Source organism: Danio aesculapii, chromosome 5 (assembly GCF_903798145.1).
Source record: "Danio aesculapii chromosome 5, fDanAes4.1, whole genome shotgun sequence".
NCBI classification, from domain to species: Eukaryota; Metazoa; Chordata; class Actinopteri; order Cypriniformes; family Danionidae; genus Danio; species Danio aesculapii.
Window position 1 is genome coordinate 38,237,877 of NC_079439.1, and position 21,819 is coordinate 38,259,695.

Sequence of the window (21,819 nt, forward strand, 5' to 3'; positions counted from 1 at the left end):
ATGATTTTTCCCACATCTCAAGAATAAGTTAGGTGTGTGTGTTGTGTGTGTACATATGTATAAAACTTTTTTTATCCCCCAAAAGACCCCAAAGACCAAGTTTTCCAAATGTAAACTAGGACTTTGTTGCATTATATTTAAAGCACAAATTGCTTTGCATGAGTTATACACATGTGGAGATGATATTAAAAAAGTTTGTGAACTTGAGAATAGCAAAACCTCCAAGAAAAGGTCTCATATTCACTTCATGGAAAGTACTCGCACACGAAGAGAGAGAGAGTGATATTCCTCTTTCATATCTGTAGTAGAGTGAGTCTGCTAAGCCATCCACTGATAATTATTATGACACCCTGGTTCATACGGTTTCACATCTCTAACTGCAGTCTAGCCGCCTGCATAAGTACATAAGGAGAGTATCGTGTGTACATCTGGCATGTGCTGTGTGAAATGGGATAAGATTAAAGGTAATGTTGTGCAGCTCAGTGATTCCACCTTGTGAAATAGGCAAAAATGAACAGTATTTATAGAATGATACAGGATTTCTCTTTTTATGATTGATTATCATTATATATTACAGTTTTTCGCTGTTCTCCAAGTCATTTATGTGGTCTGTAAGTGACGCGACTTGACTTTCCAGCATGAGAACGCAGGCCTGCATGCCTTCGGTTAACTCCTCTGCCACGAGGATTCTTCGTTCAGCCTCATCCAGCCAAGTCTTGCAGTTGCTGAGAATGAATTTGTAAGAGCTCAGTGACAGGGTCAAGTTTTTGAAATCGCTTCTGTCATTTGTTTGAACGATTTTGCCATGAAGGGGCTTAACTCAAAATCACCACTAGCTTCGGCCTCACAGGGTTCTGGTGATGCGGTTGGGGAAAATTCTTTCGTCTCGTTTTCTTTTCAGTACCAGGCATTTTCAGAAAAGTGGCCAAAAAAATTCCAGAGAAATAATATGTCTAAAGCCATGAGCTTGCATCAAATTGTATTTAGTAATTAGCTGATTGGTGTAGGAGCATGTGAAAAACACTGTAATGCTCTATCCACCATCTTGCCTTCTCACATGTTTTCTCAATTGCTAACATACATTAACCAATACTTAATGTACTCTTAATACAGCAATTAACTCACACAATAAGCCAAATGGTAAATTTAATGGCCAAAACTACATTTTGTTAAATAATACAAACTCTATATTTCAAAATAATGGATACTTTATTTTACATTTACTATTAAAACATGGTGAACCTGATTCATAGTCCAAGTCATTCGGTCAAAACATTTTCTGTCTAGAAGGAACACAGACAGTTCCAGTACAGAGACAGACAAAATGCTAACAATTAATTCCATTACAAATACAGCATTACTAGTAATGTTTCAGTAATAAATAAAAATTCAGTCATGTGAATTATTTGTTTGTGTGTGTGGAGTTTTTTACAAAAGCAATTTAATTTTTAGTTTTCAGATATCATGTTTTTTTTGCTCCTAATCTTATGGGGGAACCAATTTACTATGACTGCTAGAATCTACACAGAACCTGTAATGGTTCTTCAGGGGTTCTTAGGGTGGTTACTGTGCTATATTAGCAGATAATAGCACAGATATAGGTGGTATATACAGTAGGTCCCATTTAGTACTAAGTGGAAAGCTCTTCCACAGTGATTACAGGCAAAGAACCACTTTTAGTGCAACAGTTTTATTCCCATAAATACGTCAAACAATTAGGCTTTTGCTCTTTGTATGAATAAAATTACAGATAAAAAAAGAACGAAAAAATTTTATATGGAGGTGGCACGGTGGCTCAGCTGTTAACACTGTCACCTCACAGCAAGCCAGTCGCTGGTTCGAGCCCCAGCTGGGCCAGTTGACATTTCTGTGTGGAGTTTGCGTGTTCTCCCCGTGTTCACGTGGGTTTCCTCCGGTTTCCCCCACAGTCCAAAGACATGCGCTATAGGTGAATTGGGTAAACAAACTTGCCCCTAGTGTATGAGTGTGTGTGAATCAAGAGTGTATGGGTGTTTTCTAGTACTGGGTTGCAGCTGAAAGTGTATCCGCTGTGTAAAACATATGCTGGAACAGTTGGTGGTTCATTCTGCTGTGGCGACCCCTGGTGGATCAGAGACTAAGCCGAAGGAAAATGAATGAATGGATGTTATATGGAAAGCAATATGATCTTTAGGACTTGCCACATACTCTCGTTGACCACACATTATATTGTCTCTTGATATGCATGGATATACTGCCGCAGTCTTCAGCTGAGGGTCTCTGAACCTCCACTGCATTTATAAACATTTGATCATGTACTGGATGATCATAGACTTACCACTTCCAGGCAGAAAAAAAATTAACAAAAGGAAATCCAAAATTTCCACCTTTTGAATAATTAATATTATTCTTATCAGTGTTGCAGTCAGAAACAGTAAAAATTCAATTCAATTCAATTCACCTTTATTTGTATAGCGCTTATACAATGTAGATTGTGTCAAAGCAGCTTCACATAAAGGGTCATAGTAAAAAGGAACAGTGTAGTAAAAACAGCGTAAAGCTGTTGTTTTACCCTATAGAGTTTGGAACATGAGATCTTTGTCATGCTGCGTTTAAGCATTTGAAAAAAAGATAAGATGCATCATTTTGATATGGCGTAAGCTATGTGAAAAGAATATTTGTAGTAATTTTCTAAATGTGTTAATTGACAATATTGTGTGTAAACAACATGAATTGTGTTAATGATGTGGTCACAACAGTCTGATGTGTAGCTAATTGTGTTAGAGTTTTGAAAATATGACTACAGATTGGAGAAATGTGTGTTAGCAGTCGAGAAATACTGTAAACAAATTATTTTTAAAAATTACAAAACATTTTAATGCGGATAATTTACCCAAAGTATCCTTTATGAGTTTCTTACTTCTGTTAAACACAAAATAATACATTTTGAATAAAGCTGAAAACCCAGTATCCATTGGCTTTGATGGTATTTTTCCTACTATGGAAGTCAATGGTTACAGGTTTCAGCTTTCAACTAAATATCTTCTTTTGTGTTTAACAGAAGAAATACAGTCATAAAGGTTAAAAAAAAAAAAGTAAATGGCGAGTATATGATGACAGAATTCTCATTTTTGGGTGAATTATCTTTTTAAAATACATGTAAAGTGTAGAGTGAATATAGGCCTATAATTGGTAAAAAGTGAAAATGTTAAAATCAATTATAAAATCTTGTTTTTTTTCATCGATATCCCAAACAATCAATGTGTAAAAATCCTAATTAACCAGTTAGTTAAACCCAAACAATTTTTTGCAATTTTTGTAATAGCATCTGTTTAATGTTTGCTTATTTTTGATATGCTTATTTTACCCATGACAAGAAGAACAAATGGCTGAATTGTGATTGCTGTTTTTTCACATCAGTGAATTGGTAGCTTTAATAGCACTTAAGACTATTCCTCTGAATCACAGTGTTGTCTTGTTGATATTGTTTGTGTTTCAGATTAGATTTAGAATTCAAGAATTACCAAAGAGCAGAGACACAACCAACAGCTCCGCCTAAAGGCCGCTTGCTGTCTCTGCAATCAGAAAACAACAAGGAAATAGTAGATGTGACGATTATGAGAATGTGATAATGAAGATGCGATATGATATCGACTGTATCATTAATACATTATTAATAAATGACTACAGATCAGTTAATCAAATAAAAATAAGGGAGTTTTGTTGCTGGACGTTTATGTTTAAACTGCAGCTTTATTTTCACTTGAGGCACTGTTGTGTTCAGGGCTGCCTTTCGCAACATGGACACCTGAACTTGTTTGTGATTCATAGGATTTCTTAAGATACCACTTTGACACTAAAATGCAAATATTTGATTAGAAAGCCAATTTAACTTGTCTTTACTTCTGCAAGATACTTCAAAACAGCCTGTAAAATACTGGTTGCAAAACTGCAGAGTTGGGACATCAGTATGCTAAGCAACACCGGAAACTGAGTAAACACTAGCAATGGAGGAGTTGTGTGAATCGCCTGTGCTCTAGAATGCTGTTATATGATTAATATGTGATACTGGGTGGATGCCTGTGGGAGCAGCTGGTTTGGTGTTTGTCTTCAGATTGTTTAAAAAGTCCCAGGCCTTTGTTTGGCAGGGCTCGTGATTTCTTCTGACAGGGAGTGAGATGTTGAGCAGTCAGTTATGATGTAATACATCTGAAAGTAGCAGCAGCATTGAAGGTGGTTGAGGTCACTTGGGTCGTTCTAGGTTACATTTTTTCTATTTACTTCATCTGCTTACAGTCTGAGAAAAAGTGAAGATAATAATGAAGATTATGTACAATGTTACATTTAATTTAATATTTTGCGACTAAAAATTACACAGAAAGTTGTGTTTTAAAATAAAGACTAATTATATTCACATTTTCACAGATAGCTGGACATTTTATTCAGAAAGAAACTATTTTCACAAGAAGTACATGTGCCACAGTGAAATGCTTGGACAAATGCATCACCATTAAAAAATCCATATATACATGGAGGCTTCACTCCTATCTCTGCAAAAAATACATATAAAGTCAGCTACATTTATATTTTAGAAACAAATTTGAAATATCGAATTCTTTGAAAAAATGCATTATAATCGTAACCAATCATTTAATTAATTCAATGTAACTTAATAACTTGTAAATATATTCATCAAAAAATAACGTTTCTGTGAATGTTCTATGTAAGACTTTAAAACCTGTTTATAGGAGTTATCAGGCCCATAGCCAGCCTGATGAAGGTGGTGGTTCTTTTTTCTCAAAAAGTGAACCTTTTTTCAGTAATACGCCACATTTTCTATTTAATTATGAGATTTAAACAGATTTAAGCATCATAACCACACTTTTTGATGTACCAAAAATATTTGCTTAAGATTTAGAATAAAGAAATATTTATACTCATTTTTAAAATAATAATTTATTAGCTCATCGTCTTATCCATTTCATAGAGCATACATAACCCCTTATAAGAGGTTTAAAGAGCCCATATTATACATGAAATAGGGTCATATTTAGGTTGTAAGGGTCTCCAACAACAGTCTAATATGCATGCAAGGTCATAAAACACTTTGATGGTCTTATAACCTGCATTTATTTTTACCTAATTATCCCAACGACTCCCATATGAATCGTTCAGCGATTCATTTGTTCCCAACCCCCTCCTCAGCGCGAAGCTAATCTGCGCTGATTGGACCGATGACAGCCTGCTGCGATTGGTCGACAGTGACAGGCTTCAGCACGAGACAGAGTGAAATGCCCAGCTGGTAATCAACTATATAAAAGTAGTCACAGTGCACACGCGCTTCATAGTGTAAGGCTTTTTTCACACACACACACGCACACACACAACCCTCCTCAGAAGAACTGGGGAGATCGACGCGAGTCTCTCTCTCCCTCTCCCTCTATCTCTCTCACACACACACACACAACGCTCCTCAGAAGAACTAGGGAAAGCGACGCGAGTCTCTCTCTCTCTCTCTCCCTCTCCTCTCTCTCTCACACACACACACACAACGCTCCTCAGAAGAACTAGGGAAAGCGACGCGAGTCTCTCTCTCTCTCTCTCTCTCTCTCTCTCTCTCTCTCTCTCTCTCTCTCTCTCTCTCTCTCACACACACACACACACACACACACAACGCTCCTCAGAAAAACTAGGGAAAGCGACGCGAGTCTCTCTCTCTCTCTCTCTCTCTCTCTCTCTCTCTCTCTCTCTCTCTCACACACACACACACACAACGCTCCTCAGAAGAACTAGGGAACGTGACACGAGTCTCCTGTCTCCTAGCTTACGATCGATCGCCATAGCAACGACAAACGGCAGTGGAACGCGAGCTCACAAAAGCCTTTAAGGTTAAACCCGTAAACAAAGCGGCACGCGTCGCGTTTTTAACGTGGCTTACATGTGATAAGAGAATATAAAGAGTAACCGCGTGTACTGTACCAGGTTAACAACTCATCTTTGGGTAGAGACTGTCAATATTATCCATCTGAGCACAGCGTGACTTCATTGGACCGGCGGCGTCTGTGTGTGTGTGTCTAGTGTTTTTTCTGTGTTAGTGGGCGGGGCCGCAGGTTTCAAATCTCCCTGGTTTGCGCGCGTAACTACTGGCGAGGCTTGTGTTTCGTGGCTGCGTCATCGCGAAACACCTAATGACTCGTTATCAAGGCGACTCGTTTGAAGCACTATGAGTCGACTCTTTTATAGATGAATCAATAGTTTTAAACACTGTACACTTACAGATTTAAGCCTTAGCTGGATATTTCACTTCACTTAGAGCTGTGTTACACACTACATGGAAGGGCATTTTCAAAAACCCATAATATGGGCTCTTTAAAATGAAACTGCAGTCGAATTACAACTGTCATATTTGTAACACTGTATCCTCAGGTAATTTTCTTCATATGTTTTGGGAATGTCCAATTGTTGCCGACTTGTGGTCTCATGTAAATTCTGTTTTGTCCTTTTTACTACAAGTTGATTATGTGTCTAATCTGGGTTTATGTCTTCTCAATGATGATACTAATTTCTGTATAAGTACACTAAAGAAGAGAATGTTGTTTGCTGGTTTTACAGCTACAAAGAAGGCAATCATACAAAATTGGTTTTCTCCGCACATGTGTGCAAAAACATTTTGGATTCATAGCCTCCTTAAAATAGTGACTTGTGAAGCTACAATAGCACAAATCAATAAGGCTAGACCTAGTACCATTGATGCATGGCAATGTTTTTCTTCCAGCATTCTGGACTATATAAAGGAATGAACATGTAAAGGGTTTTTTTTTTTCTCCTCCATGTAAATCTTTCAGATTGAAAATTGTTGATTTGTCTGTTGCTCCGCCTCCCCTGATTGTTTTGTTTGAATGTCTTTTTCATTTTGTTAATCTAAAGCCAATAAAACGTTGATCACAAAAAATACAAATTTATTACATCATATATATATATATATATATATATATATAATTAAAAAAAATAAAGAATCAACTTTAAACTAAAAACAAGCCTGTTGTCATTTATTAGGCAAATTATAAATAACAAACTATCCAGCACATTCTTTTTTTATTTCATAAATAAGGTCCAAGATTTAGAAAAAAGTCAACTGTTTTCTCTATTTGAAAACAATACAGTAGTGAAAGATGCCATCACTTACATCAGATTGTATGTTTTTTTGCACAGCTGGATGTTGGAAAAATAAATGTTTGCATTGGCCAAAACTGAGGATTTGGCTTGGTCTTAAAGCCTTTCCGGTTATTTTCACTTGTTATGATGGCATAGAAGTCAAAATAAGACAAATGAGCTCATGTATGGGACAAATTCTGGACATTTGTCAGAAGGGGGTGGGTCTTTCGAACCACTCCCACCCCCCTACTTGTACATCTAGAAAAAGGTAGCACACACACGCATATGTACATTTCATTTTCAATAATATTTGCTAATATACACATTTTTAACAAAATAAAAGTTGAATTTGAATGCACACACAACATGAATTTATGCACACACATTTTCCAAAACACCATTCACAGTAAGCTATGTTGAATTTGGATAGTTCAACAAACTGCCAGTTCGGGCAGTCTTGTAAATCTCTGCTGACATGATAAACCATTGGTGTTGTGTTAAAGGGTGTGGTACAGTTCAGCTGCCTGTGTGCTGCACAATAATTTTGCTCTAACCACCTCAACTATTGTGTCATTGTTGCTTTTGTGTAAAACAAGACCATCAATAAAGTGCCAGAAAGAACCATTGCATGACATGAACCGTGTATGCAGCATACTGCTCAAAACTAAAAAAAAGTGTCAAATATTGTCTTGGCACCATCGTCAAACAGGGGTGGTCTTTGACTTGTGACTCACCTGTGAGTAAAGTGCAATTAAGTATCTTGCGCAAATGACCGCAGAAAGCTCAGAAGTTCTGAGTCAGTTGTAGGGCGGGGCAGACCATAATAAAACACTTCCTCGAGACTGCAGTGAGCGGACTACGAGGGAAACAGTCTGACTCTGCAATGGCGACTGACTGGAAGCAGAAATGTGACTCGGAATGGCAGCTCGGGGCTCGCGGTGTCCCAATGCCCGACACCGTGGACTGGAAATCGGTGTTCGAGACGAAGCCGTTCGAGCGCAACCTACTCCAAAACCCCTCGCCTTACGGTAATGACGTCACACTCATGTGTATGCACATATGGCGGTGCTGCTTTAAATGTCATACTTAGTGAAATCTCCGCTTGAATATTGTTGTATCTGTATAAAGTAAAGGAAATTTCGAGCTGGAGAATTAGAGAAGACAGAGGATATGGTTGTTACACGGATGTTTGACTACTGCTGTTGTTACACAATCAGTTGAACTATTGAGAAATGGAATAGTTTGAAAGCATAACTGCTTTGAGAATAAGTGCTAACTTAGAAGATCTCGTAGGCCCCATTCTGTCTCGTATACTTATGTCGAAAAAGTGATTACTTTCCAAATAAAATGTTGATTTGTGCCTCAAGGGAAATAAATGGTCGCTTTTTATTATTTTTTTCTGGATGATGTATTTAAATTGCTGTTACTGATAATTAGGCCACTCAGTTTTTAAACTTGATTTCTGTTTAAGAATAAAATTAAGAGAAAATACAATTAATCTACTTGGCTAATGCAAAACATGTAAGGGAAAGTTTAGCCAAAAATGTGATTTTAGGCCTACTCCCTGAGGATTCAAAACTGAATTTTTAAATATTTTAGAATTTAAAAAAAAAATGTTTTGTTTACAAACAGGTTTTCAAAATGACTTTTGTTTTGACCAGCAGAACAAAACTCAAACAGATTTGGAACAAGTAAAGGATGAATAAAAGATGACAGAATTTTAATTTTAATTTTTGGGTGGACTACTATCCCTTTCCCATATGGTTCACGGTAACTTCTGTTTGGATTATTTTTAGATGTTTTTTTTTTTGTACATGTGAACCAAATAAGATTCACTTTGAATCCAAAATGGGGAACATCCCATAATCCTGCAGGAATTTTTTTGTAACAACAAAAGACCCTAAAAGAGACCATATTCTGTGAATGCTTTACAAACATTCACAAAATCTATTTGTTATAGATTTGTTTTTGTAATGAGATCTTTCCTGGCTAACTAGCAGAGAACTTTTGTAAACCCCAAATCTTTAGCTAGGTATGCAATATGTATGAACAAACATACAGGTGGGTAGACCATCATCTAACTAATTTAGACTAATTCTAACTAATTTTTGGTAACAAAAAGCACATGATCACATTTCAGTTGGACGCCTAGATAAAGTAAATTTAATCTGTGTATCACTGAATATTAATAGGCTATTTGTCTAACTTTTTCTCTTGAATTGGTTTAACATTGTGCATGATACTAAAAGGGGATGTTGTGGTTATTATAAAGGGGAATAATGCAAGAGCTCAGTCTGTGCAGTGATTTAAAGAAAAAGCATCAGTAAATCATTCAGTATTTGCATGTAAGCTGTCCATACTTTGTTTTACATAACCTAATTAATGGTGCAAATTTTGCCCATAAATTATGGATATTTGTTTTATATGGTTAAATTATTCTTTTATTTACAAATATACAGTGTTTACAGGTTTTTTTTTTTTTTTTTTTTTTTTTTTTTAAATCATTTTGATCTTTTAAATTTCTTCTTTTTTTACCGTCTTTTTGCTTACCAGGTGTGAACCACACTGTCCCACCACCTGAACCCCATCGGTCAGGAATACCACCTCCTTCAGACCGACCACCTCAATTGGAGCCTGAAGGTGAGTCCGTACCCAAAACTTTGTTTGCTTCCCAAAAAATACTGAAATGTGTCATTTGCAATGAATGTGTGCCATTGGCCATTCTTAATGTCTTTTACTGCAAATAAAATGTGTGAAAATGTAAACCTGTCCTGTTATGCCAAATGTAGGTAATTTCTCCGGCTGGAAAACTAATACAGAAGTTTTGCCCTATGACACTAGTGGAATTCCTCCTGGTGTTGTGATCTGCCAGCTTCCTCAGCACAGGTTAATCCCAGTTTTCACACACACACACAAAAAAAATAATAATGAAAGCATTGGTGATAACATCTATCAGTAAATTATATAGCAAAAATGTACATTGTGTTGCTTACTCTATAGATTTTTATTTTTAATAATGTGAATCTAATTATAATAGTCTTATAACATGCAGACAGACCCCAGAAAACCTCTTATAGTTACATAACTGTTACTATTTCAGTATGTTGCTCTGTATTTGAATCCGATCAGAGCAAGACAATAGATTGTCCGTTGTTTTTATTTTAGGGGTAAGAAAGAGGTCACACCGTCTGCATGTTCTGACTGTTTTACATTTTTACTTTTATTTATTTATTTATTTATTTATTAATTTATTTATTTTTTTTATATCTCAGGTGGTTCACTCTAGAGCAGTGTGTTGACCTGAAGGCAGCAGGTCTGTGGGACCAACTGCTGGATGACTTTCAGCCAGAGATAGTCATTGAAGACTGGTGAGTTATGAGCTGCTTATTAAGATATCCAATTGCAGTTTATGCAGTAATCTAATAACTGGGGAAAAAATTAAAAATGTAACTGTTTTAACAAAGTTTGCATGTTTTTACTTTAACTAAACACTTATATGGCTTGAAAGAAAAAATATGGACAACGTGCAAATCTAAAAAAAATTATTAGATTCAATATTTGGTGTATTTTAAATGATTGCACTGACATGTTTGTAGTGGTCATGGCTAAACATTTTCATTTCATCAATAAGCAATTTGACCTGCAATTTGTATTTGTTTCTCCTAATGGTTAGGTATGAGGAAAGCCAGCTTCATAAATGTATTTATCAACTTGATGTGAAACTTCTGGGTGCCGATGGTGAGACAGTCATTAAGCAGCACACCTATAACCCTGAAGAGGACCTGGAGTGCTACTCGCACACCTGGAAAAAGGTAGCACACACACGCGCATATGTAAATTTTTTCATTTAACTATTGATATTCTTGTCAACATAATGTGTGTGTTTGTGCACAGGTTTCCCATGTGTTCTCCAAGTATGGGCCAGGGGTGCGGTACATTCACTTCCTCCACAGACTGAAGAACCAGTTCATGGTTGAATTCTTTAATACCAAAGTCACAGACAGCTCGATTATTGTCAAGGCCAGCAAATCCAGTGTGAAATAATAATCCATCAGTCAAATTAACTTGATGCACTCTGTAATATTAAGACAAGTATTCAACTCGCATATTTCTTAAAGTAACTGCATTTACTATAATACAATAAAACATTCCTTTCTCAATTTGTGACCTTATTTATTATTAATTGATGCCATTTTTATTTGCGTATTTAAAGGGTAAGTAATTTTTTACTGCTTGTTTACTTCCCATCAAGTGTTTGCAAAACATTTTGAGTTTTTTTTTTCCTTATGGTGTGCAAAAAGATTAAGATTATTTTAAAGAATGTCAGAAACTGGTAGCGATTTACATTTGGAGGGTAAATAAATGATGATGGAATTGACATTTTTGGGAGAACTATAACTTTAAGGCCAGCAGATGGCGATATAGCCCAATTATTAGGCTACAAACAAAATGTTACGTGTAACCTTTACTGTCACGGGTTTCTATGCTAAATTTAAAGCATATTGGACAAAATAACCAAAAAAATCACGATTATAGATTAAGAAATAGTGTTTTTGTTGTCGGTGGCTGTATTTAACGTTTAGAGAGGCTATAAAACTAATAACTACTACTGTAGGCTATGCCAATGCATAGGCTAGTAGTTACCAAAATATTGTAGCACCTGCGTTTACTGTGGTAACGTGTTTATAAAAGGAAGCAATATAACCATATTTGTTACCAAGCGATATTTTAACAACTATTATTATATTTCATAATAGGAAATATTAAAAATATATTGTGTGCAACAAACAAAACATGTCGTTATCGTTGTTTTTGAACGCGCATTTAATGAATTATTTAAGGTACAAAGGTTCAACAAAAGCTAGATATTTGTTGGTTTATGTTGTTCTGTAGTAGGGCATTTTTCTTCAGATTTATAAAGTGTATGTAAAGGCCGCTGTTGATGTATTTTGACGCACCAATCAGAGCGTCGCGTTGAGCTGTTGCGCAGTCTGCAGCGTGCTGTACGCGTGGAGGATGCGCGCTTGTTTGGGATGCTCGGATAGTTCAGGACCGCAACAGATCACAACGAAAAGTAATGGCGCGACTCTCCTGGGGACTGGCAAACCTCCTCTGCTGCCTCTCCGTCATGTCCGTTCCAGTCTGAGCTCTCCAATAGACAATAAGGTAAGTTCTGTTGTATGAATTCAATAAACTACACTCTTTACCCACTTTATTGACTGCTGCTGCTCAGGGTGTCATGCGCACACTGGTGCATTAACGTATCTGTTAGGAGGACCCAACGCGAACTTCCGACAACATCTTTATGTTTGATTTCATAAACGGAAGCACGGAATGTTTGAAGTGTTTAGCTGTCCTGGTTCCGTTACTTTTCAGAGTAGCACCTGTTAGCAGTCGCATGTTCAGTTCAGTCTGTGGCTGCTTTACACAAGTTATTAATGAGCCACTCAGCCTTGGGTCTGCTAGGTTTCTTTTGTATTATTTAGGAGTCGATGAAAGCTAAAAACGAGAGTCATTTTCACCCTGCACAGGAAAAAGAGCAAAAGGTTAGTTGTTACCATGAAGAGTTAATTCTAGTGATCCTATTGATGCTTTAAATTATAGTAGTTAGATATATTAGATTAAATACATTAGGTCTGTTTTGATATTAACATGCCAACATGCAGTGGGTTATTTCTCAAACACAATCTCAAATTTAAAGGGATGGCCTGACACCCCCAATCAACTCTGGCACAATCTCACAGATGGAAAACATGGATTGTAGGATCCATGTCAATGCAGCTATAGTTTGTTCTGTATTAAATTATGATTTGTGTGATATATTGCACACAATGAGAGTATATTTTTCTGAAATTACAATGTGTAATCATCAACTGATCTGACTTTTTTTGGTGCCAACCTAATGTATTAAAGATGCCACCAATTCCTAATCAATTACTGGCTGTAATTTGATCATGATTTTGACATGTACCTTTTTAAAATGTATTTTAGCTCATCTGATATTGTCTGCAGTTTTACCAAATAAGAAACCTTGAAGTGAGCACATGGCATCAAAGTACCGGAAATAAATATCCCAACCTGAAACCAATCAAACTAAAGCTAAAAAAAGTGCTTTCGCAGTGACTCAAGTTAGAGTAATATGTGGGATTTATTAGGCAATTATACCTCACAAACCTTCACAAAGATCTCTATATATTCTGCCGTTGTCTGCTGAAAATTTCCCTTTATTCTCCGTCTCACTGGTGAAGTGGTCTGTTAAAAATTTCTACAGCAGAGTAATACTTAAAGTCTTGGATTACGTGGAAGTCACGATTGTCTCGTGGAAGTCTGTGTGCGGTCAAAGTGGAACTGATTAAACGGTAACCCGTCTAGCTCAGAAAAGGTGTTGTCTTTCGAAATGGAAAAAAGAAACTGTATATTTAGTTACAGTGCTTGGTGCAGCCGGTCAGTAACATGGGGAAATGTGTCTGCAGGGAGACTCTACAAATAAGTGTATTGCAGTGATGACAATTATGATAGAAAAGAAAATGCTAGTATTAATAGATCTGGTGTTGACGGAAAAAAACTGGGTCTTTAGTCTTGAAAATGCATCCTGGATTGCATTAAGGAAGTCATTCCACCTGGAGGAAACAGACAAGGTAATGTTATTGTGAATATTATTTTTTTCCCTCTTTGGGATGGTGATGATGTATGTTAAGCTGAAGGGATTCTCTCCTTAAGTGTGAGTTTAGACTGCAGAAGTTGCTTGGTCAATCTAATAATGCATCCTTTTAAAAACTATAGCATCTACATTCCCAAGTAACTGCTCTGTCTTCTATTCCATAGTTTCTGAAATCCCTACTGAGCACTCACATGGAAATACAAGCACTGAATACACTATCTAATAGCAGCTTCTCTTGCATGGGCACATGTGTACACACACACACACACACACACACACACATACACACATACAGGTCAGTGGTTAACCTCCCTGGGATGGAGGGGCAACTCTAAATGGTAAAGTATCCGTGAAGTTCTGTAAGACAGAGAAACATGAGCCTCTGCGTGTGTACAGTGCGGCAGACCACTCTTTACATTAGCACATATATCACAACTGTTTTAGTATTGATGAAAATAACAGGGTGTCTGCAGGTTCTTAAAATGTCTTTAATCTTAAAATCAAAATTTTAGGCCTTAAAAAGTCTTAAATTTGCTGTAATATTGTGTTGTAGGTCTTAAATCTTGCTAAAAACAGGTCTTAATTTTTCCTTTGGTCATGTTTTGCTACCCAGTCTGTCCAACAGCCATGCAGTCACCAACAACTCATCTCAATAAAACGGTAAACTTTTTATTTAAAAAAGGTGTTTTTAACTCTGTTTATCATAACAGTTTAATTATTTTCCTTAACATTTGTTTAAAAGTGCTTCATGTGTTTACTGCTGAAGATACCGGCCTGGACAGATTGTTGTTCATAGTTTTAGTTTTCTTATAGTTTGTAAAACTTTTAAAACATTTGTCATTTTTTTTACTTTTAGTAAAAAGAAAGTTTATGCTGGGAAAAAGAGGATACAAGTAGAGCTTGCTTGATTTTACACAATATTTAAAATAGTTTTCTAAGAAATGTCTAAAAAATGTAAATTTATTGTATTATTAAATGTATTAAATTATAATAATTGTTTGAATAGGGCAAATAAAAATCTTTTCCATCAAAAATCTTTTCCGAAAACCATTCCATCCATTTGAAAAATTCCTTAGCATTTAGCCCTTTACGAGTCTAAAATTTCACTTATAATGGTCCTAAAAATGTCTTTAAAAGTCTTAAATTTAGTGCAACCTGCAGAAACCCTGAGAAAGGTGGAGCTGCAGCACTCATCCAGGCTTATGCTGCACAGGTATATTTGTGGGAAAATTACATTGTGGATCAAATTTATTGATTTGATTTATGCTAAAAACATCAGAATGTTATGTTAATATCACATTCCATTAAGATATTTTGTAGTACGGGGCAAAGACTAATTGCGATTAATCACATCCAAAATAAAAGTTTGTTTTGACATGTGTTTGTGTGTGTGTGTGTGTGTATGTATATATATGTGTATATATATGTGTATATATATGTATATATATGTATATATATGTGTATATATATGTGTATATATATGTATATATATGTATATATATGTGTATATATATATATATATATATATATGTGTATATATATATATATATATATATATATGTGTATATATATATATATATATATATATATATATATATATATATATATATATATATATATATATATATATATATATATATATATATAATGCTTATGTGATACACACACAGAAACAAAACTATACATTTTGTTACATATATATATATATTAATATTTATATATAATTCGTATCATATACATTTAGGGCTGCACAATATCCTTTCAGCATCGATATCGCAATGTGATCCTTTGCAGTAATCACATCGTAGGGGATGCAATGTTGAGTTTGTATTATAAATCATCATTTGCATGATATTGATGCCTGTAATTGTATAATGACCTTAAAAGCATTCAGGCATAAGAAATTGTACCGTTTGTGACTTTAACTATGATTAATTTTATTAAGTTATTTTTATCATTCAGCTATTGTACTTGAATACAGTTACAGACTCAAAAAAAAACGTTTCAATTCATGTTTGTTCATGTAGCTCTTTTTACAATGTAGATTGTGTTAAAGCAGCTAAACATAGAAGTTCTAGTAAAGTTCAGTTCAGTTTTGTTCAGTTCAGTTTGGTTTAAGTTTCACTGCTGAAAGTTCAAACACAGAAGAGCAAATCTACTGATGCGCAGCTCCACAAGTTCTAAGCTAAGCAAGTCAGTGGCGAGGATCAACTTCACCAACTGACGAAAGTGAAGGGGAAAAAAAAACTTAGAGAGAAACTTGGCTCTGTTGTACACGACCATTATTCTTTTGGCCAAACTTCCGGTGTGGAGCTGCAGTCTAGGCGCCAGAGGCTGGAGAAGCTGGACGTCCATCGTGGAGAACTGCAGGTGTGGGTAGGGCACCGGTGGGAGGTCAGGCTGGCCCACAGGATCAATGCAGGGACTCGTTTGTCATTGTGGTCTTTCAGGAATCAGTCTCATGCACTCCATTTCTCCATAACCACCACAGCATCAGCTCGTGATATGCCTGGTCCAGGATTATGGATACCTTGGGATCATCTCTTCACAGGTCTTGGATAGCATCAATAGCGCTGCATAGTCTCTAGGGGCCTCGGGATGAGTATCCCCAGGTGGAAATAGAGAATAAAGAAAATAATTAGTGTAGCTGCTGTTCATAGTGTATTTAAACGAGATGCAAAAATGGAGTGTTATAAATGAAAATAGCATATATAAACAAACATGTAAAGCATATGCGTAAAGTTTCTAACAAAATCTCTGGTATATTAAGACAGGAGGAGTCTTGCAGGTGGTTGTCAAGCCAGCTCACCTGCGTGAAGCACATTCATGTATCATATCGTTATGCAATGCATTGAGTGTATGCTTTACTAAAAAGATAGGTCTTTAATCTAGTTTTGAACTGAGAGAGTGTGTCTGAGCCTCTGACATTATCAGGAAGGCTATTCCAAAGTTTAGGAGCCATAAATGAGAAGGCTCGACCTCTCTTACTCTACTTTGCTGTTCTAAATACTACCAGAAACCCTGAGCTTTAAGATCTTAAAGAGCGAGTTGGATTGTAGCAAGACAGAAGATTGGTTAGATAAACAGGAGCTAGATTATTCAAAGCTTTATTGGTAAGAAGCAATATTTCATTTTTTTTTTTATTGTATATTTTTCTTGATTGTGTTTAAAGATGCATGGAAATACTCACAACACATGCAAATACTGAAATGCTTTGCAAATAGCACAGACCATATCGAAAATGTTGCGGGACCCCAAAAAGTTTATAGATTGCTTATTAGATTGTTTGGAGATATAGTCCCACTGCTGAATCATCCCAATGGATCTAACATTATAAATTCTTTCCAAATAGAGATATTAAGTCATCTGGTTAATCCAACACAATCTCACGGCAATTCGTAACTTTTTGATTTAGTGGCTAATTCCTATGAATTCCTACGATCTAATTCGTACGATTTGCTCATCCCCCAATGACGGTTGGGTTTAAGGGTGGGGTTAGGTGCCACGCCTCCTTTTTAAAATCGTACAATTTCGTATGAATGAACTCGTACGAATTCGTATGAATTAGCCAAACTGACAAAACGTAAAATACTTACGTTTTCTCGTGAGATCAGGCTGGTTAATCATATCGCAGTATACATCGCAAAATAAAAAAAATCAAAATGCTAGATATTTCCAATATCGTGCAGCCCTAATATATGAAACAATATAATTATAATATTACATATTATATAATACAATATTATTTATACAATATAATATTTTTATTTTAAATATAAATAATAATTTTCTCAAATATATGCATGCATGTATGTACATATATACGTAATAAATGTACACAGTGCACACACACATATTGTGTTAAATAAACTTTTGTTTTGGATGCGATAAGTGGGATGAATCTTTGACCAGCACTAATATTTAGTAAATTTCCTACTGTAAATATCTCAAGACCCAGTTTTTGATAAGTAATGTGCATCCTTATTTTTTTTAATTGTAAAAAATTTTTACATTATTGCTGTTTATTTGTGTTATTGTTAAATTTCGATTTGTGAGACTTTTTTAACAAAAAAACAAATGAACACTAAACTAAACAAAAAAAAAGTGCATTTCTGCATACAATTTTACTGTCAGTAAGTGTTTCACTTTAGGTCTTTTCTGTCTTTTAATCCTGAAGAAACTTGGGTGCAGACTTGCGTCTCTCTTTCCCAGCCACTTGAACACACTTTCAGTTCAGGCCTGTAAGTAGGATGTGGTTTGGTAAGAAGCCCTGAGCACGCAGCCAGACAGGTGTGTTTTCTGCTCTTTGGACAGGTAAAGCAGTGTTTGCTTTGGCTGCAGAATGTGATACTCTGGTAGTGAGGTAAGACTGAAATGGAGCTCTGCAGAGTGGACATAAGGCTTAAGATGGATGTTGTCCTTATTGAGTGCACATTGATGATGCTTTGTCTTAAGGGGGAAATTGACAAAAGCTGTTACTGGGGTGGTATACATTTAGAAGGTGTTATGTACAGTACAGTCATCCTAACAGGTAAGTAAGGTCAACATATATACCTTTTTGAACAGGTTCCACCCCAGTGACAGTGAAGTGCATAATACATTGTCATACATGATAAATGTAAATGAGAAATATGGTGTTCTGTGATGGAGTGATTGTTCGCACTGCGATTCACCATCTTTTTTTGTTGCCATCTTAGTTATCCCCTTTATTCTAAGGACAAAAATTTTAAATTTTGAACCTTAAGTATGTGATATTGTCGGGACATTTTTGGTCCCCCTGAGGAAAACTGTATATATTTTGCAAATGTGTAAAAATGCAGAATGTTATATTTAAGGATAAGTTATTGAGCATGGAAGGGTTCGGGGCAACAATATGCAGTTATTACATCATGTACGGTATGTTGTTTTTTTTCCCCCACTGTCATTTGATATTTGTACAATTTAAATGTTTCTGTTGTATTTAAAGACTAATTTTTACATTGTCAAGGACTAATTTGGATTATGACAATGATTTAAATTTTAAAGAGCACTATTATTGAGCACTTTTACTCCACATAATTATGATGATTTTATATTTTTGTTATTCTACTTTGGAATGTGTAGTAAAACAACTCAATACCCTATGTCATTTGATTTTAATGGGTCTGCACTAGTACCTTAAAGGTACACTTAGTTACTTTTATTTATAATCATGATCTTTTTGAAAAGGTACTGCTGCTACACTGACCGCTGTTATTGCTTTGGTTCTGAGAGTGGATTGATTCCTTAAAATTTCTGCCAAAAGAATAAAATATATAATAAATAATTACTGACTCTAAGCTTTTGAACAGTTGGTGCTCTACATTTCAACATTTCAAGTTTCAGATTACTTTTTTTGAAGTAAAGTATCGCACTTCTTTTTTCCTTTGCACAAAAATATCATGACTTACTTTTTCAGAAAAGAAATGCCTTTTACTTTCCCATATATTGACTTACAGTTGTCTAGCACTGTTCAGAAAAATTGGTAGATAAATAGCAGATGTTGAATGTACAATATGTAAACATGACACTCACTGTACTTCTAGTTTAAATGTGAACATGTATTTACTCTCTCACTTGCTTAAAAACTGTGGACTGTGAAATCCAAACTCTTCCAACTCTTCATGTAATAATAATTCTTCAGGCAGGATTGTTTTGGCTGCTTCTCCACTTTACAGATGTGAATTTACATTGCCTTAACCCTACAGATTTATTCACTTCACATTTCACTTTTGGTGAATTGGTCCCTCCTTTATGTTTTTCCCCCAATTTTTGTTTAAATGGAAAGAAGATTTTTTTCAACACATTTCCAAAGATAATAGTTTCATTAACTAATCTCTGATATCTAATTTATTTTATTTTTTGCCATGATGACAGTAAATAATATTTTATTAGATATTTTACAAGATACTAACAATCAGTTAAAGTGCAATTTAAAGACCTAAATTGAAAGTTAGGGCAAGTCATTGTATAATAATGGTTTGTTGATGGAAAAAAATATTGCTTAAGGGACAAATACTATTGAAACCTTAAAATGTTTTTTTTATTCTTTTGTAGCTGAAATAAAACAAATAAGACTTTCTTCAGGAGAAAAATATTAAAGGAAATACTGTGAAAAATCCCTTGCTCTGTTAAACATAATTTGGAAAATATTTGAAAAAGAAAAGAAATTCCCATGAGGGCAAATAATTCTGACTTCAACTGTATAAAAACAAAATTGGCAAACGAAGCTCAGATGAAAACATTTGCATAACGTATTAGCGTAATTAGCATATCATATTACTTTTCTTAAATAGTAACTAAGGGAAACATTTAGTTACTATTTAAAGAAATAACTCAATATTTAAATATATTACTTTTAAAAGTACGCAGATTGACTTAATTTGCTCTCTTTTACAGTGAGATGGTAATGAAGCACTGCAGCTCTGTGCTGAAGTCTTGCCATCACTTTGGCTCTCACATGCAGCACACAGTCTGAATCTGCCCTCCTGAGGTTATCTGAGTCCACCTACCTCAAAACACCACCCCATGAGGCACTAGTAAGTCATTTGAGATTGTTTTGGCTTGAGCTCCATCGTTCACATTTACATATTCTGTATTTCTTTGGAGTCCATTGGTCATCTAAATAAACTCATCATCACAGGTGCACTCAGGTAATTCTCAGCCTTGAACTGTGATCTACGTTCACTTAAAAAGCATCGTCCAACTTCAAATATTTATTGGATGATTTAGTATTTCAGAAGTTCCCGCATGTCAGTCAGACAGATTGTGATTTAGACAGCGTTTGTCTTAAGCATGAGTGTGTGTCTGGTGTGTGTGTGTGCTGTGCTAAATATTGCATAACCGCAGTGTCGTGATGAGTGGCGGGTGAAGTTGAGACTGCGGATCCTTCTAGAGTAACGCTGGCCAGGATGAGGGGCCACCGTAACACACACCACAAGACCTGATCTCTCGGCCGTCCCGCTGCAGGCTGACGAGTGTGTATGTATGTGTGTTTCTCTCAGGCCTCACACATACAGTCTGCTTTACTAAGGCTGGGCAATATGACAAAAATCTCACATCCTGATAACAGTATATATCACAATATAGTGCAATTTTTGTAATTTAAATTTTTGTATTCAATCAGTTAATAGTATATATATATATATATATATATATATATATATATATATATATATATATATATATATATATATATATATATATATATATATATACTATTAACTGATTGAATACAAAAATTTAAATTACAAAAATTGCACTATATTGTGTATATATATACTATTAACTGATTGAATACAAAAATTTAAATTACAAAAATTGCACTATATTGTGATATATACTGCTATCAGGATGTGAGATTTTTGTCATATTGCCCAGCCTTAGTAAAGCAGACTGTATGTGTCTGCTTTACATTGCTTTATATTGACCACATGTCAAGGACATTTTCTTTTTTTTCAATTTTAAGTATATACTCAGAAATATAAACTACCTGACAAAAGTCTTGTTGTTGATCTCAGTTGTAAGAGCAACAAATAATAACTTGACTTCTAGTTGATCATTTGGAAAAGTGGCAGAAGGTAGATTTGTCAGACGAATCATCTGTTGAACTGCATCCCAATCATCACAAATACTGCAAAAGACCGATTGGAACCCACATGGACCCAAGATTCTCACAGAAATCAGTCAAGTTTGGTGAAGGAAAAATGGTTTGGGGTTACATTCAGTATGGAGCATGTGAGAGATCTGCAGAGTGGATGGCAACATAAACAGCCTGTGGTATCAAGACATTTGTGCTGCACATTACATTACAAACCACAGCAGAGGGCAAATTCTTCAGCAGGATAGCGCTCCTTCTCATACTTCAGCCTCCACATCAAAGTTCCTGACAGCAAAGAAGGTCAAGGTGCTCCAGGATTGGCCAGCCCAGTCACCAGAAATGAATATTATTGAGCATGTTTGGGGTAAGATGGAGTAGGAGTTCTTGTTGAACTCTGGGCGTCACT

At 35.5% G+C, this 21,819-nt stretch overlaps 2 protein-coding genes across 2 annotated transcripts in view; both read left to right on the plus strand.

Moving 5' to 3' along the window:
- Window positions 1–7,941: 7,941 nt before the first annotated feature.
- nccrp1 (P1, F-box associated domain containing) lies at window positions 7,942–11,294 on the plus strand. The gene is made up of 6 exons (XM_056456969.1): window positions 7,942–8,162; window positions 9,688–9,774; window positions 9,924–10,020; window positions 10,407–10,502; window positions 10,808–10,946; window positions 11,029–11,294. Exons 1-6 carry the CDS (start codon window positions 8,018–8,020, stop codon window positions 11,176–11,178), a joined length of 714 nt encoding a protein of 237 aa, XP_056312944.1. The 5' UTR covers window positions 7,942–8,017; the 3' UTR covers window positions 11,179–11,294.
- A 778-nt stretch (window positions 11,295–12,072) lies between these two features.
- The window catches only part of slc8a2a (solute carrier family 8 member 2a), a 44,752-nt gene continuing 35,005 nt past the window's right edge, over window positions 12,073–21,819 (plus strand). Inside the window, exons 1-2 of the mRNA XM_056458125.1 lie at window positions 12,073–12,300; window positions 20,213–20,352. The gene's annotated coding sequence lies outside the window, so the exon portion shown is untranslated. The remainder of the gene's footprint in view (window positions 12,301–20,212; window positions 20,353–21,819) is intronic.

Coding starts and splice junctions, on each gene's coding strand:
- nccrp1 (XM_056456969.1), top strand. CDS start 8,018: ATGGCGACTGACTGGAAGCAGAAATGTGACTCGGAATGGCAGCTCGGG. Junction 9,775..9,923: donor ACCTCAATTGGAGCCTGAAG/GTGAGTCCGTAC, acceptor TGCCAAATGTAG/GTAATTTCTCCGGCTGGAAA. Junction 10,021..10,406: donor TGCCAGCTTCCTCAGCACAG/GTTAATCCCAGT, acceptor TTTATATCTCAG/GTGGTTCACTCTAGAGCAGT.